The sequence below is a fragment of the Callithrix jacchus genome, chromosome 22, assembly GCF_049354715.1.
Source record: "Callithrix jacchus isolate 240 chromosome 22, calJac240_pri, whole genome shotgun sequence".
NCBI classification, from domain to species: Eukaryota; Metazoa; Chordata; class Mammalia; order Primates; family Cebidae; genus Callithrix; species Callithrix jacchus.
In genome coordinates this window covers 37,885,161-37,903,005 of record NC_133523.1, presented here as the reverse complement: position 1 = coordinate 37,903,005, position 17,845 = coordinate 37,885,161, and the positions used below count along the sequence as shown (strand labels likewise).

The 17,845-nt window shown below is 52.5% G+C and overlaps 1 protein-coding gene across 1 annotated transcript; it reads left to right on the top strand.

Moving 5' to 3' along the window:
• Positions 1–8,297: 8,297 nt before the first annotated feature.
• Positions 8,298–17,442, top strand: CD177 (CD177 molecule). Its single transcript, XM_008988127.5, has 9 exons — positions 8,298–8,378; positions 8,466–8,606; positions 8,800–8,985; positions 10,206–10,325; positions 10,530–10,685; positions 14,108–14,248; positions 15,960–16,145; positions 16,262–16,396; positions 16,954–17,442. Exons 1-9 carry the CDS (start codon positions 8,327–8,329, stop codon positions 17,184–17,186), a joined length of 1,350 nt encoding a protein of 449 aa, XP_008986375.4. The 5' UTR covers positions 8,298–8,326; the 3' UTR covers positions 17,187–17,442.
• Positions 17,443–17,845: the final 403 nt, after the last annotated feature.

The window sequence follows — 17,845 nt, the reverse complement described above, 5'->3', positions numbered from 1 at the left end:
CTCTTGACCTCATGATCCACCCACCTCGGCCTCCCAAAGTGCTGGGATTACAGTAGTGAGCCACCGCACCCGGCCGAGAATTTTTTTTTTTTTTTCACCATTTTCAAATGAAGAACTGAAGCTCAGAGAAGTGATGGGTTCATTCATTAACAGAGTCTCCTTCTGTTGCTCGTGCTGGAGTGCAGTGGTGCCATCGAGCTTACTGCAGCCTCAACCTCTTGGGCTGAACTGATGGGTAGGAGGTGATATATCTCAGTCCTCAGACCAACTCTGAAGTAACAAGGTTGTAGTCTTAAGAGTCAACCGTGGGCCAGGCACGGTGGCTCACACCTATAATCTCAGCACTTTGGGAAGCTGAGGCTTGTGGATCACTTGAGGTCAGGAGTTCAAGATCAGCTTGGGCAACATGGCAAAAGCCTGTCTCTACCAAAAATAAAAAAATTAGTGAGGCGTGGTGGCTCGTGCCTTTAATCCCATTTGGGAGGCTGAGGCATGAGAATGGGTTGAACCTGGGAGGCGGAGGTTGCAGTGAGCCAAGATCGCACCATTGCATTCCAGCCTGGGTGAAACTCCATCTCAAAAAAAAAAAAAAAAAAACTCAAAAAAAAATTACAGTTGCACTAATAGTCAAAAGGGATGACTCTGGGGCCTCATGACTGTATATTACTGTGCTTCCGACCTAGACTGAAAGATCAGGGAAGACTTTCCTGAAGAGAAAGTGAGCTGTGATGGGCCCACTGTACTCCAGCCTGGGCAACGTAGTGAGGCTCTGTCTCAAGGAAGACATACGGAATAAAACCACAAGAGGATACCACTACAGAACTATTAGAAAGGCTAAGACTGAAAAGAGTGACCACACCGAGTGTTGGCAAGGATGTGGAGGCACTGGAAAGCTCACACTGCTGGGGGAATGTAAAATGGTACAACCACTATGGAAAGCAGTCTGGCAGCTGCTGAAAATTTAAGCATACACCCAGCCAGCCACTCAGCAATTCCATTCCATTCCCACATTATTTTTTATTTTTATTATTATTATTTTTGAGACGGAGTTTCACCCTTGTTACCCAGGCTGGAGTGCAATGGCGCGATCTCGGCTCACTGCAACCTCCGCCTCCTGGGTTCAAGCAATTCTTCTGCCTCAACCTCCCGAGTAGCTGGGACTACAGGCGTGCACCACCATGCCCAGCTAATTTTTGTATTTTTAGTAGAGACAGGGTTTCACCATGTTGACCAGGATGGTTTCGATCTCTTGACCTCGTGATCCACCCGCCTCGGCCTCCCAATGTGCTGGGATTACAGGCGTGAGCCACTGTGCCCGGCCTCACATTCCCACATTATTTTTATTTAAAAGACAATCAAGTGGAATGATCTTGAAAGCATTTTTGCCTGACAAACAGATGAAAGGTGGGTAGCAGCCCAACACTCCCCCATGTCTTACCAGGGTATATGTGGCCTTGTGGCACCCAGGAAATATGTCTCCTTCCATAAGTGCTAAGTCCACTCTCTCCACCAACCCTAAGATATCAGTCACAGAGCATTGCCAACATTGGGTTTTGTCTATTTCTTTCTTTCTTTTTATTTTTTGAGAGGGAATCTTGCTCCGTCATCCAGGATGAAGGGCAGCAGTGAAGTCTTGGCCCACTGCAACCTCCACCTCCCAGGCTCACGAGATCAGTCCACCTCAGCCTCCAGAGTAACTGGGACTACAGGCATGCACCATCATGCCCGGCCAATTTTTTGTATTTTTGGTAGAGATGGGGTTTCTCCATGTTGCCCAGGCTGGTCTCAAACTCCTGAGCTCAAGCGATCTGCCTGCCTCGGCCTCCCAGAGTGTTAGAATGGCAGGCGTGAGCCACTGCTCCTGGTGTGGGCTTTATCTATTTTGATTTCCTTTTCCTGTGTGGTGGAGAGATTGAAAACCACGTCTTATGTTGCAGGAAGAGATGGAAGGCTAGAAAGAGGAAGTAAATTGTTCAGATCATGATGAAACTATAGCAGGTTGAGAGTATCAGCCTCTTTACTCAAAGCCCACAGTTTCCAAATATCATAGCTCCCTTCTATTTACATACTTTAGAGATTTTCTTTTTTTATCTTATCTTTTTTTTTTTTTTTTTTTTTTTTTTGCCAAAATGGAACTTCAGGCCAAAGGACTTTGATGGTCTGGTGTCAGATTGGCTTCCGAGGTGTTCATCTAATCCATGGCGCCACCAGTACTCAAGAACATAGGTGTATAGCAATGCCAGCCTCGTGTTTCAGTCTTTTTACTCATTTTTCCTCCTCTGGTCAGCACAAAGGCCTATAAAAATCTTTTATTTTTGAGATATAGTCTCACTCTTTTGCCCAGACTGGAGTACAATGGCACCATCTCAGCTCACTGCAACCTCCGCCTCCCAGGTTCAAGCCATTCTCCTGCCTCAGCGTCCCAAGCAGCTGGGACTATAGGTATGTACCACCACGCCCAGCTAATTTTTGTATTTTTAGTACAGACAGGGTTTCACCATGTTGGTCAGGCTTGTCTCAAACTCCTGACCTCAAGTGATTCATCCGCCTTTGCCTGCCAAAGTACTGGGGTTACAGGCTTGAGCCACTGCTCCCGGCAAGAAAAACACTTTCTAGCTGTGTGTGCTAAAAATGCTAGCAGCTACATCAGATACATCATCACATTAAATATTCATGTAATAGGTGGCTATTTCCCGCTTGCCTCTTGACAAGTTATTTCGTGGAGTATGGGTTGGGGGAAGGCATACTCTAGTTTCCTCAGACATCTGGGGACTATGGCATCTTCCATGCTCACTGTAGGAGATCGGTCACGGTGGTAAGAGAAATTGTAGGGAAAGGAGCAGGTTTTCTGAAAGGTCGGAGGGCTCTGCAAAGCTTTGGGGGAGAATAGCTGAAGGCAGCTGTTTTCTATCCCTGAGGCAGAGGGTGAGGAGTAGATACGATAGAGTGTACGGGAATTTATCTTTTTCTTTTTTCTTTCTTTATTTTTTAAAATTCTGAGATGGAGTCTGGTTCTGTTGCCCAGGCTGGAGTGCAATGGCATGATCTCAGCTCATTGCAACCTCCACCTCCCGGGTTCAAGCAATTATTCTGCCTCAGCATCCCAATTAGCAGGGAATACAGGCGTGTGCCACCACGCCTGGCTAATTTTTGTATTTTTAGTAGAGGCAGGGTTTCACTGTATTGGTCAGGCTGGTCTGGAACTCGTGACCTCAGGTGATCTGCCGGCCTTGTCCTCCCTAAGTGCTGGGATTACAGGCGTGAGCTACTGCACCCGGCCTGGGGAATTTATCTTTAACAGATCGGTTTACTTCTGTTGTCTAGAAACTGACTGTCAAGTGACTGCTGCTTCCTGAAAAGGGGAACAATAATTGTTCATTATCCACAGATTGTTTTGGATCCAGCTTTTGGCATTATGTCTGCACTGAATAAAAGCAACAACGTCAGCTTGTCGGGGCTGCTGCACTTAGGCCACTAGAACTGGTCGGTCCCCTAGCTGTTCTTACACTGCACAGCTGTGTCTGAATACTCCTTTCATCCATTGCTCGGCCAGGTTCTGCAGGACAGAGCCAGCAGCTCACTTCCAAGCTTACCCTGACATCAAGGTCCAACCCATAAACGGGAGAAGGAGAAGGCATTTCTGCTTCTTAACCACACTGGGGCTCAGAAGTGACCTGAAGTGGGCAGGTGTGGTGGCTCATGCCTGTAATCCCAGCACTTTAGGAGGCCAAGGTGGGCAGATCACCTGAGGTCAGGAGTTTAAGACCAGCCTGACCAACACGGAGAAACCCCACCTCTACCAAAAATACAAATTAGCTGGGTGTGGTGGTGCATGCCTGTGATCCCAGCTACTCAGGAGGCTGAGGCAGGAGAATTGCTTGAACCCCAGAGGCGGAGGTTGCAGTGAGCCAAGATCATGCTATTGCACTCCAGTCTGGTCAACAGAAGCAAAACTCCATTAAAAAAAAAAAAAAAAGAGGTGACCTGAAGTCAATTCTGCCCACATTTCATCAGTGGGAACTACTCACGCGGTTGGGTGGAGTTGGGAATGATGGTCTCTGGCTAGGAAGTCACCACCTAGCAACTGAACCTCATCCCTATGCCCTGGAAGGGGAGCACAGGTCTTTCTTTGCTGGGCAGGTATTTCTACCACACTGTGTGGTCTTGGGCAGTTGTTGAGCTCCTCTGGGGCTCAGTTTCTTCACCAATAAAATTGGGCAATGAATGGGTTCTCTCTTTCTCAAAGAATTAAAATTGACCTATGATTCGATCCAGCAATCCCACTACTAGAAATATACCCAAAGGCCAAGACATTGTTTTATCAAAAGATACCCGCACTTACATGTTTATCACAGCACTATCCCCAACAGCAAAGCCATGGGATCCATCGAAATATGCACTGGAAGACTGGATAAAGAAAACGTGGTGCACGTGCACCACGGAATCCTATGCAGCCATAAAAATCAAATCAAATCATGGTTTTTGCAGCAACATGGATGCAGCTGGAGGTCATAATCCTAAGTGAATTAATACAGAAACAGAAAATCGAATGCTGCGTGTTTCACTTTCAAGTGGGAGCTAAAGCTTAGATACTCACGGACATAAAAATGGGAATAATGGACACAGGAACTCCCGAAGGCAGGAGCGAAGGAGGAAGGCAAGGGTTGAAAACCCACTGTTGGGTGCTATGCTCACTATTTGAGTTTTGAGTTCAGTGGAGGCCCAAGCCCTAGCGTGATGCAATATACCCATGCAATAAACCTGCAAATGGACCCCCACCCCCGAATCCATAATTTAAAAACATAGAACAAATTTTAAAAATAGGCTCTCTCTCATTGTTGTGGCCATGCCTGAATGAGCGCTCAGACAATGGCCCGAAGCAGAGTCAGGGCTCATAGTGATCACCGTGTTCATGGTTTGCTGAGAAGCTGCTTTGGGTGGCGCAAGGCTCTTAATCCTTACCACAAACCATCGGGTGCAGGTAACCTTTTGTTACAGAACACAAGGAAGTTCAGAGAGGAGAGTGAATGGCCAAAGTCCACACAGTCAGAAGTGTTGAGTTTCTGAGCTCAAGCATCCACCCACCTCAGCTCCATCCGTGTTCCTACCAAGGACATGATCTCATTCCTTTTATGGCTGCATAGTATTCCATGGTATATATGTACCACATTCTCTTTATCCAGTCTGCCACTGATGGGCACTTCAGTTGATTCCATGTCTTTGCTATTGTGAATAGTGCTGCAGTGAACATACATGGTCATGTGTCTTTATAATAGAACGTGTTATATTTCTTTGGGTATATACCCAGTAATGGGATTGCTGGGTTGAGTAGTATTTCTGTTTTTAGGTCTCTGAGGAATCATCACACTGTCTTCCACAATGGATGAACTAATTTACACTCCCACCAGCTGTGTCTAAGAGTTCCCTTTCCTCTGCAATCTTGCCAGCATGGGTTACTTTTTAACTTTTTATTCATTTATTTTTTTGAGACAGAGTCTCACTCTGTCACCCAGGCTGGAGTGCAGTGGTGCAATCTCAGCTTACTGCAACCTCTGCCTCCCAGGTTCAAGCAATTCTCCTGCCTCAGCCTCCTGAGTAGCTGGGATTACAGGAGCCCACCACCACCCCTGGCTAATTTTTTTTTTTTTTTTTTTTTTAGTAGAGATGGGGTTCACCATGTTGACCAGGATGGTCTCGATCTCTTGACCTCGTGATCCACCCGCCTTGGCCTCCCAAAGTGCTGGGATTACAGGCTTGAGCCACTGCGCCCCCCCCGCCCCTTTTTTCTTCAGTAGAGATGGGGTTTCACCATGTTGGCCAGTTTGGTTTCGAACTTGACTTTTTAATAATAGTCATTCTGACTGGTGTGAGGCTGTATTTCATTGTGGTTTTGATTTGTATTTCTCTAATGATCAGTGATGTTGAGCTTTTTTTCACATGATTATTGGCCACATGTATGTGAAAGTGACACATTTAATTGAGTACCTATGACCCTGTTTGCCCACCCTTCCCTTCCCTCTTCCATCAAGGACACTGCTTCAGGTTATGCACAATTCCAGGGCACCATTCACACAGTGACAACGTGAATTGCTGGGGAGGGGGCAAGATTTCTACAGTGCACAACCTGTAGAAATGGAGTGAGGGCTCTGCTGTTGTCTTCCCCTTTTCATTCATTCATTCATTCATTCAATAAATATCTATTGAGGCTGGGACTTGGGGACTCATGCCTATACTTCCAGCACTTTGGGAGGCCAAGGATGGAGGATAACAGGAGTTCAAGGCTAGCCTGGGCAACATAGTGAGAACCTGTCTCTACAAAAAATACAAAAATTAGCCAGGCGTGACTGTGCGCACCTGTAGTCCCAGTTACTTGGGAGGCTGAGGTGGGAGGATTGCTTAAGTCCAGGAGATGGAGGCTGTAGTGAGCTGCAGTGAGCTATGATTGCACCACTGCACTCCAGCCTAGGTGACAGAGTGAGACTCTGTTTCTAAAAAAAAAAAATTCTCTGCCTTGTAGGTGGTGGAGACATAGCAGGAGATGAGACAAACACATCCCTGCCTGTATGGCAAATATTTAAACTTACGAACACAAAGATAAAATGTATAGATAGGTCAGAAATAAGCATATAATTGCAAGTCACACTCATTTCTCTTTCTCTGCTATTCCTGCTCTTGCCTTCCCTCTTCTGCTTCTCCTCTCTCCGTCACAGACACCTCCCCCCAACTTCCCTCTGCGGTCACTGACAGATACCCGTGATTCCTTCCTGTCTTCCTCCTCCCCATTGTGTTAGAGCTGATTTGTATAAGCCTGGAAAGGCCATTGCTTTCATAGCTAGGGATTTCATCAACCCTGATGGCAAACTGTTGCTTAAAATTAGACATGCTGTGAGTATTTACACCACAGGAATAGGCAACACCACAAGGTGGGCTTTTTTTTTTTTTTTTTTTTTTTTTTTGAGATGGAGCCTCTTTCTGTCTCTGGACTGGAGTGCAGTGGCATGATCTTGGCTCACAGCAACCACCGCCTCCCAGGTTCAAGCGATTCTCCTACCTCAGCCTCCCGAGTAGCTGGGACTAGAGGCATGCGCCACCATGCCTGGCTAATTTTTGTATTTTTAGTAGAGATGGGGTTTCACCATGTTGGCTAGGCTGGTCTTGATCTCATGATCCTCCCAAAGTGCTGGGATTACAGGCTTGAGCCACCACACCCGGCCACAGGGTAGGATTGTGGGAATTGTTTTTCTGAAAATGTGTTTTTCTGGCACACCAGTGCCTTTCCACATCCACTTCCAGCAAATCAAATCTGCATTTTCCAAATGCACCATAACTCTTTCCTAGATATTCAGTCTCCACGCAGCCTCTGGCTGAGTCTTTCCCAGTGGTAGGAAATTGGAGACTTGGGTCCTATGTTGTACTGTGAGGGTAGAGAATAGAAGAGACAGCATGAGAGAAAGGCATGAAAGGGAACCAAAAGAAAAGCAATATAGGAAGGAAAGAGAAAGAACGGAGAAGTCGGAAGCCAGTGGAGGGTAGAAACTAGGCAGGAAGACATGGGACAAGCCAATGCCCACTGCACAACTTCCCCACAGGAAGTTGAGCCATTTCCCCACCTGGGGTACAGGGGTGGCCAGGGAGCCCATGAGAAATGAGGAAACTGCCTTTCCAAACTACTGCAGAAACTGGGTGGGGGTGGGAATCCACATAGCTGGGCTCAGGAGGAAAGAGGGCTGGAAGTCTGAACCAGGGGGACCCTAGGGTCAAGATGCCACAGTTTCTAACTGTGGAGGACCTGGGGGCCTGGACTCCTGGGTCTAGGGGAGGAAGATTGGAGGTCTGGACTCCTGGGTCTGAGGGGGGAGGGGCTGGGGGCCTGGACTCCTGGGTCTGAGGGAGGAGGGGCTGGGGTCTGGATTCCTGGGTCTGAGAAAGGAGGGGCTGGGGGCCTGGACTCCTGGGTCTGAGGGAGGAGGGGCTGGGGTCTGGATTCCTGGGTCTGAGAGAGGAGGACCTGGGGGCCTGGACTCCTGGGTCTAGGGGAGGAAGATTGGAGGTCTGGACTCCTGGGTCTGAGTGGGGAGGGGCTGGGGGTCTGGACTCCTGGGTCTGAGGGAGGAGGGGCTGGGGGCCTGGACCCGGGGGGGGGGGCTGAGGAAGAAAGGGGGTCCCTGATAGGCCGTTGGGGCAGTTAAGACTCAGGGTGGGGCCCAGGCTTCTTTAAAAGGCCCTCCCCTCCCCACCCTTTCCTGGACTGGCTGCTTAAGAGCTGGTATAAAGGACTTGTTTCCTGGTGAAAAAGCAACAAGACGGTGCCAGCCACAGACAGGTCATGAGTCCGGTCTTCCTGCTGGTCCTCCTGGGGGTTACCTTCCCACTGCCAGGTAAGCGATGACCCTAGCCTGGAGGGGACTTTCCTGGAGGCTACACACGGGAACCGTGCTGAGATGGATTTGCTCTCTCCACTCCAGGAGGGCAGGCGCTGGTCTGCCAGCTGGGAACAATTCATGGTGTGTGGAATGTATCCGTGCTGCCCCTGTCGTGGACCCCTAAGGAGACCACCTGCGCCGGCGGCTGGGGGTGCCAGGACACGCTGGTGTTCATAGAGAGCGGTGAGAAGGCCCTGCCCACTCGGCCCCTGGAACTCTGTGCTGGGACTCGGGAGCCACCTCCCCGGGAGGAGCGACTCCTCGGGTCCCGGTGATCCCCTTTCCAGCCTCTCAGCCTACGCCACGTTGCAGCGTCTCCTTCCAGGACCCCGGAGGCCTGACCTCCATCCTTGCTTGCTTCCCTCTCTCGGTCCAGGACCCCACGTGAGCGTGGTGCTCTCCAAGGGCTGCACTCAGGCCGGTGACCAGGCGCCCCGCGTCACTGAGCACCGGATGGGCCCCGGCCTCTCCGTGACCTCCTACACCCACGTGTGCCGCCAGGAGGACCGCTGCAACAACCTCATCACCTCCGCCCCGCTCTGGGCCCCGCCGCCACCAGCAGGTACCTGCGGGAGGAGAGGGAGGGGCTGCCAGGAGGGGGGTCGGCTGAGTGCAGAGGGCTGGTTATAGAGTCCGTCCCGCCCTCGCTCGCTGTCCTGCTCCTGGCTCGTTCCACTCCTCCGCTGACTGCTCCCTGGCCGCCGCCCCGCACCTCGCCTTCCTTCCCCACTCACTCCTGATCCTTTCACCCACCCATCCCACCCAGGACTCCTCGCACCCCTCCGCTTCTAAGAGCAAACAGGTGATTTCGGATTTGAAACCACCATTAACTGGGTGATCCTGGCTGCTGCTTTTTTTTCTTCTTGTATTCTGTTACGTTTGGTTCAACAAGGTCTCTGTAGGTTTTTTGCATTTCCTCTTCCTAAGGGAGATTGACCTGTAACTTTGAAGTTTCTATGGCTGGTGTTCTAAAGAGTCTGGGGAGATGTTTTTCGCTTCTTCTATTGGAACAGCTTGTGAGCTCAGAAGTTTCCTGTTCTTAGAGGTTTAGCGCATTTAGAGGTGAAGCCACTGGCTCCTTCCAGGGTACTCACTGGCTCCCATGACCAGAGTCTGCCTCTGTGTCTCAGACTTTGTTGAAAGGTTCAGACTTGACCATGTCTGAGCCTCCGTCTGGCCTCAACAGGCCCCCTCCTCCACCCTGCCTACCCCACTTGCCCCCCAAGACCTCCCCCTGCACCTTTTTTTGAGACAGAGTCTGGCTCTGTCACCCAGGCTGGAGTGCAGTGGTGCAGTCTCGGCTCACTGCAACCTCCGCCTCCTGGATTCAAGTGATTCTCCTGCCTCAGCCTCCCGAGTAGCTGGGACTACAGGCATGTGCCACCACACCCCGCTAATTTTTTCCATATTTTTAGTAGAGACAGGGTTTCACCATGTTGGCCAGGCTGGTCTCAAACCCCAGACCTTGTGATCTGCCTGCCTTGGTCTCCCAAAGTGCTGGGATTACAGGCATGAGCCACCGAGCGCGGCCGCCCCCAAGACCCCCTTCTGTACCCAGCCCCAGGTGCCTTATCCAGACCTCCTGTTCTCTCTGCCCTCCTCTTTCATTGGTTACACTTCTTTATTTTCCCACAGCCAGATCCCATGAGGGGAGCCGCAGAAAGGCCCTTTGGGAAGACTGAGCAGGTTGACTCTTGAGGCCAGCAAAAGCGGGTGCAGAGAAGGTATCTGATCACATCTGGGGCCCTCTCAGTGCCCCCTCACTCTGTGTCACTTCCCCAGACCCAGGGTCCCTGAGGTGCCCAGTCTGCTTGTCTCCGGAAGTCTGTCTGGAGAGCACAGAAGAGATCTGCCCCAGAGGAAGCACAGACTGCTATGATGGACTCCTCAGGCTCACAGGAGGTAACCCTGGCACATCGGGGCCCTGGGGGACTGAACGGAAAGGTCCGGGGACCGAGGTCTTAGACTCTGGGAGCAAGGGTGAGCTGAGGCACGGCATGAGACCCAGAGGAGGGTGGGCCTGGCTTCCAGAGCTATGCCTGCCTCTGAGGGTTAGGTGGTCTTCAGGACAGCATCAGACTCTCCCTCTCTCCCCGCTTTCTGCAGGGGGCATCTCCTCCAATCTGAGAGTCCAGGGATGCATGACCCAGCCAGGCTGCAACCTGCTCAATGGGACCCGGGAAGTTGGGCCCGTGGGTATGACTGAGACCTGCAGTCCCATGAGGCATCCAGAGCCACAGCACCAAAGCCGGAAGGGGAAAGGTGAGGGTGCAGGGTGGACTGCTTGCATGTGCTGGGGCCCCTGCTGGCTCTCATGCTGCTGGGAGTGCTGGGCTGCTTCCGTTTCAGTGTCTCCACATTCCTGGCCTTGGGTAACCCTAGGTCTCCCACTTTCCTAGGCCACCCTAACCTCTCCACCACCCTCAGCACCCCCGCCCCCACCTGTGGTGCTGGAGTGCCCCAGCAGCCTTGCCTGCACAGGAGAGAACATCAGAGAGAAAATCAAGGGTGCTTCATGTGTGACAGAGAAAGCAAGAGTTAAACGAGGACATTGAGAGGGTCCCTGCTTGCCCATTTAGATGCTGCCCTGGAAGAGAGTGCCAGGGAATTTCTCCATAAGAAGGGCTCCAAGGCGGCCAGGTGCAGTGGCTCATGCCTGTAATCCCAGCACTTTAGGAGGCTGAGGTGGGCAGATCACAAGGTCAGGAGTTTGAGACTAACCTGACCAACATAGTGAAACTCCGTCTCTACTAAAAATACAAAAATTAGCTGGGCATGGTGGTGGGTGCCTGTAGTCCCAGCTATTTGGGAGGCTGAGGCAGGAGAATTGCTTGAACCTGGGAGGCAGAGGTTGCACTGAGCCAAGATTGCACCATTGTACTCCAGCCTGGGCAACAAGAGTGAAACTCCATCTCAGAAAAAAAGAAAAGAAAAGAAAAGAAAAGTGCTCCAAGGCACCAGGAAGCCAGGGCAGGGAGGCGGAGGTCTTACAGGAATCATAGCTTCCCTCCTAAAAGCAAAGTCTTCCCTGCCCGAGCCTCAGTGTCCTTGTCTGCCCACACCACACTGGAGTTGTGTGAGTTCTGCACACCTTTCTCTGTGCATTTGCTCTTTCTCTCTGACTAGGCTGGGAGCCCGAGGCCAGGGGCTTGGTGTCTCTGGCACCAGGGTTTCCGGCCTTGGGTAGCTCAGGTGCCAGCTCAGGAAGGGTACCAGGAGGTGTTTGCTCAAGTGAGGGCATGCAGCGCTCCCAGGAGGCCCCCCCAAGGAGTCAGACTCTGTCTTTACCTGAAGGACTTCTGGGACTAGGAGGGGGAGGTGCCACAGACACAGATGGTCACAGCTTGAGGTGATCAGGGCTGTGGCAAACAGGGATGTGGGGCCTAGGGCAGCTCAGAGGAGGAAGATGCTGATGTCCTGGGGCATAGAGAGTTAAGGAGGGCTTCATAGAGGAGGTGGCCTGTGAACTGTGTGTTAAAGATGACCTGAAGCTCATGATAGAAGAGGAAGAGGACATTGGTGGCAGAGGAAACAGTGTGTAGCATCTGCAGAGGACTGGAGGTGGCAGTGAGCCTGCTGTTTTCAAGAAGAGTCCCTCACTCCACCTGAGAAGGACTCATCGAGATGAGGGTGTACAGTGGGGATTGGGGGTGATTAGAAGTTTTCCAGGTGGACAGGGTGGGTGTGGGCATTGAAGAGGAAGCTGATCCAAGTCAAAGGAACAGCAGGTGTGAGGCCAAGGAGGAAAGGACCTGGTGTGCCTTTGGAATGGACACTGGTGGCGGAGGGGGAGGTAAGTGGGGAACCTGGTGGTCGCTCAAGTACATAAAAGCCAGGCTCAGGGGTGGACCCTCTCCTGAAGGCTGGGGAGCCATGGAAGATTGTGGAGCAGGGAAAGGCAGGGTCTGAGACATGTTCCTTTCCTTTTGACTGATGCTGGTGTTAGGGTCTGGCCCTGGTCTCTGGGACCAGGTGACACTGATAATCCTGAAGGTATTTCAGAAACAAATCAGACCCAACACATGCCACACACACAGCCCATCATAAGCACAGCAGACACCAATGCATCACACCATGCCACATACACACCACACATCCCATACCACACATGCTCCCCATGCCCCTGACATACCTCACATGGAATACAATTTTCACACAGAGCACACAACACACACAACACACACAAATGCATCACACAATTGCACAATCACTATATGTACATGCAGTGTGTGTGTCATGTCCACACTATATGTCAGGCACCACGCATACATACTCTCCCCCTCAATATATCTCACATGCAATACATACCGCACACAACCCAATCCATACAACACACATGGCATGCCACTCACACCACACGCAAACAAAACACAAATACACGGAACACACACCATGCCAAACACACCTACCTCCTGAGGCTCTCCCTGCGCCCACCTGCCACTCTTCCTCTCGCTCCCTTCTCCACCCAGCAGGCAGAGGGAGGCTGGGTAACCCTAAGTCAGTTCCTGTGACTCCTCTGCTCTGAAGACTCCAGGAGGTTCCCATTCTGGAGATTAAAATTCTAAGCCCTTCCAGTGGCCCAGGAGGGGCCCTGGTCCCGATGGAAGCAGAGGAGGTGGTGACATGGGGTTGGGTTCTGAAGATTTTACACAGCTCAAGCCAGCAAGATTTCCTGAGGGATACGGTGGGAAGGAACCAGGTGGTCAAAGACAACACCACCGTTTTCAGGAAAACCAGCACAGATCAAGGTGGGGGTGATGGGGGCGGGGAGAGAAGGGTGGGAGAAGGGAGCAGGAGCCGTGATTCTGATTTCATCATCCGTGAAGTATGCAAATGAGCAGCCCTCCTGGGCAATATCCATTCTGCAGGTCCCACGTGCTAGTAGAAGCTGGGGGCTCAGTCTAGGAGTCCCTGCATCAAGGGACCCATCCCCCCTGCTCTGTGATGGCCATGAGGGAAGGCGGGGGCCACACACTAAAGCCCTGAGGGCCTCCGGGCTAGGGTAGCAGAGGATGGTCATCAGTACATCTCCCTCCTGCCCCCAACACTGACCCTGAGGGTCCAGAGTCCCTAGGTTCCCAGCCCACCTCTGCCACTCACAAGCTGAGTGGCACGGGCAGCTACTGAGCAACACTGCCTCTGTTTCCCTTGTTGCAAATGAGGGTGCCGTTGTGATCCCTACTACTGTGGGGGTGCTGTGAGGCATCCCAGAGGAGCTGAGCCCCCTGGGACCTTAGATGGGTGGGTCTGTGGGAAGCAATGACGTCAGCCAGGCGCAGAGGGCAGCATCTTTTGTTTGGAACATAGAGTTTTGCAGCTGAAAGATACGAGAAAGGTTTCAGATTCTGAATTTATTATTGCAATGAGGACCTTAAAGTTCAGATGGGGAAGCAGAGCCGGGCAGAGGAAAAGGAGAAGCTTCCATTGCTCTCACACCTGAAGCCAGGAATGGCCATTCCCACAGGTGTGAGAGGACGTCCCTGCAGGTGTTCAGGCAGAAACGAGGGAACGATGCAGGTGGGGTTTGGACTCCCAAGTCCCCTCTGAATCTGTGCTTGAGGGACTCCATGGTCAGGTCACCTGGAGTGTGACTCAACAGCATGATCACCTTCCCCAGCCCAGGACCTGGATGACAGACATGGTGGGTTCCTGGCTTGCACAGACCCTGGTTTTCCTCTCCCCAGATTTTCTGACCTGCTATCGAGGTGTCACCATTGAGAAGCATAAGAACTTGAGCCAAGAACCCACTGAATGGACCACAACTAACACCGAGACTTGTGGGGCTGGGCAGGTGTGTCAGGAGACGCTGCTGCTGGTAGATGTAGGTGCGTAGCCTGATGTAGAAGGTGAACACCTGTCCCAAGTCCCCAGCAGCTCCCTCCACCCACCCCTCCCCCACCCCGATCCTTTCCCCTGAATTTCCTGCTCAGCTCTCTTCACATCTGCAATTTTCTTTTTTCTTTCTTTCTTTTTTTTTTTTTGAGGTGGAGTTTTGCTCTTGTTACCCAGGCTGGAGTGCAATGGCACGATCCTGGCTCACTACAACCTCCACCTCCCAGGTTCGAGCGATTCTCTTGCCTCAGCCTCCCGAGTAGCGGGGATTACAGGCATGTGCCACCACAGCTGGCTAATTTTGTATTTTTAGTAGAGATAGGGTTTTGCTTTGTTGGTCCGTCTGGTCTCCATCTCCTGACCTCATGATCCACTCACCTCAGCCTCCCAAAGTGCTGGGATTACAGGCGTGAGCCACTGTGCCTGGCTCACATCTGCAATTTTCAATCCAACTCTTATTCTCTCCACATCTTGGGTCCCTCCTAAGAAAACTGGGCGTGGCCTGGCACGGTGGCTCACGCCTGTAATCTCAGCACTTTGGGAGGCCAAGGCAGGTGGATCATGAGGTCAAGAAATCGAGACCATCCTGGTCAACATGGTGAAGCCCCGTCTCTACTAAAAATACAAAAAATTAGCTGGGCACGGTGGCGCGTGCCTGTAATCCCAGCTACTCAGGAAGCTGAGGCAGGAGAATTGCCTGAACCCAGGAGGCGGAGGTTGCGGTGAGCCGAGATCGCGCCATTGCACTCCAGCCTGGGTAACAAGAGCGAAACTCCGTCTCAAAAAAAAAAAAAAAAAAAAAAAAGGAAGAAAACTGGGCGTGAAGCAATGACAATGACAGTGTCTACCTTTCTGGGTAGAGGTGATGATGTATGCGGTAATCCCTGCGCAGGGCGGAGAACCGTGCCGGCACTGAGGAATCTCAGTGGCTTCTTCGTACATTCCGGAGATGTTTATCCAGCACTTGTAGGCGCTGCAGATTCCATGCCATCTGTATTCCTACAGCTTTATATGCCTTGAGAAACAGGAAACAAAAGGAGCGAAGTATGGGGATGCGGATCTGAGCTCTGGAGAGAAGTCTGGCGAGGAAAGGGAGACAGGAAAAGTGAGGTGAAGGCTGCAATTTTTTTTCCTTTTTTTTTTTTTTTTTTGAGACGAGTCTCACCCTGTTGCCCTGGCTGGAGTGCAATGGCATGATCTTGGTTCACTATAACCTCCACTTCCTGGGTTCAAACGATTCTCCTGACTCAGCTTCTCGAGTAGTTGGGATTACAGGCATGTGCCACCATACCTGGTTAAGCTTTGTAATTTTAGTAGAGATGGGGTTTTACCATGTTGGCCAGGCTGGTCTCGAACTCCTGACCTCATGATCCGCTTGCCTTGGCTTCCCAAAGTGCTGGGATTACAGACGTGAGCCACTGCACTCAGCCTGAAGGCTGCAATTTTAAGATGACTGCTCAGGGGAGACTCATGGAGAAGGTGACATTTGAAAGAGAACTGGGCAAAGGGAGAGCTTTGGGGAGGACCTAAGCCCCGGCCTCCGTCTTCACCCCATGCTAAATATGACCCATGCAGTTGTGATCAGGGTATCTGCATTCACCCTCTGCTGGGGGGTATTGTGGAGGGCAGAGGGTCCAGCTCCAGAGCCCCTGCTGCCCCGGGAGCCACCGGGTCCCCCAGCCAAGCTTTCCCTCTCACCCTCAGGACTCACATCAACCCTGGTGGGGAGCAAAGGCTGCAGTGCTGTTGGGGCTAAGGATTCCCAGACGACCTCTATCCACTCACGCCCTCATGGGGTGCTCGTGGCCTCCTATTCCCACTTCTGCTCCTCCAGCCTGTGCAATGGAGCCAGCAGCAGCAGTGTCCTGCTGAACTCTCTCCCTCCTCAAGGTATGGCATCCAGGGCTGTGGAGAGACGAGGCCCAGACACACAGACACTCGGGCCCAAGGTGGGTGGCTGCTCTGAGCACAGAGCCTTGCACTCCCACCTTCCCTCCGCTCCCCAGCTGCCCCTGTCCCAGGAGACCGGCAGTGTCCTACCTGTATACAGCCCTTGGGAACCTGCTCATCTGACTCCCCCAAAATGACCTGCCCCAGGGGTGCTGATCATTGTTACGATGGGTACATTCATCTCTCAGGAGGTCAGTACTGCAAGCGGGGTCCTGAGGATGAAGACACAGGGGACCTGGGCTCCTGGGTCTGAGGGAGGAGGGGCTGGGGGCCTGGGCTTCTGGGTCTGAGGGAGGAGGGGCTGGGGGCCTGGACTCCTGGGTCTGAGGGAGGAGGGGCTGGGGGCCTGGACTCCTGGGTCTGAGGGAGGAGGGGCTGGGGACCTGGACTCCTGGGTCTGAGGGAGGAGGGGCTGGGGGCCTGGGCTCCTGGGTCTGAGGGAGGAGGGGCTGGGGGCCTGGGCTTCTGGGTCTGAGGGAGGAGGGGCTGGGGGCCTGGACTCCTGGGTCTGAGGGAGGAGGGGCTGGGGGCCTGGACTCCTGGGTCTGAGGGAGGAGGGGCTGGGGCCTGGACTCCTGGGTCTGAGGGAGGAGGGGCTGGGGCCTGGACTCCTGGGTCTGAGGGAGGAGGGTCTGGGGGCCTGGGCTCCTGGGTCTGAGGGAGGAGGGGCTGGGGCCTGGACTCCCAGGTTTATGAATTTGGCTGGGCTGTACTTGGTGTCGTTTCTGACTTGGTCTGCCCCCTCCAGGTGGGGTGGTCACCACAGTGAGCATTCAGGGCTGCGTGGCTCAACCTTCCGGCTCCTTGTTGAACCACACCAGGCAAATCGGGATCTTCTCTGCGCGTGAGAAGGGTGATGAGCAGCCTCCTGTCCCTAAGCCCCAGGGAGGTGGGACCGGGGGCTTGGAGTCTCTCACATGGGGGCTGGGGCTGGCGCTGGCCCTGGCGCTGTGGTGGGGGATGCTTTGTCCTTCCTGCTAACTTCATTTCCCCTATGATTGTTCACCCCTGCTGACCACCACACCCAAGCATCCTTCTGACCTCATACCCTCATGGCCTTGGACACCAAATTCTTTTCCCAGCCTGTCCATGAATTATCTTCCCCCCACACAACCATTCACGTCTGCTCACCTAATAAAGACACTGGGGAGGACCCGGAGCAGCCGGACTTGCCCTATGGGAGAGGGGACATTGGAGAGTGGCTGCGTGTATCTGATAATAAAGAGCCTGTCCTTTCTCCCGGTGCTGGGATCTCTCACTGTGAGGGACAGCAGGACACCCAGCGATCTAGCATGGGGGACGAGAGGAACCTGATGAGAAAACCACCATTCAAAGCCTGCCCTTTATTGGTCTGGTTCACGTCTCTAAACCAGCTTGGATGGTAGCAGAGCCTTCAGGGTGCTCCAGCCAAGGGTATTTGGGCATCGCCATGACAAGGGAGGGGAGGATACCCTGAGAGGGGCCCTGCCACAAACAGGGGGCTCACCCCATCTGAGCAGCTGCAGGAGAGGTTAGTGCAGTCATCCTTGCTTCACGATGGGGATGTGTTGTGCGAAGTGTGTTGTTAGGTGATTTTGCTGTTCCTGCGGCAGTAGGGACATCACGGGGTGCACTTACACAAACCGGATGGTACTGCCATG

Bases quoted from the DNA above. Each gene is read 5' to 3' on its own strand.
- CD177 (XM_008988127.5), top strand. From the start codon at position 8,327: ATGAGTCCGGTCTTCCTGCTGGTCCTCCTGGGGGTTACCTTCCCACTG. The intron at 10,686-14,107 runs GTGAGGGTGCAG...TCCTCTCCCCAG, and splicing joins CCAAAGCCGGAAGGGGAAAG to ATTTTCTGACCTGCTATCGA. The intron at 16,146-16,261 runs GTATGGCATCCA...TCCGCTCCCCAG, and splicing joins GAACTCTCTCCCTCCTCAAG to CTGCCCCTGTCCCAGGAGAC.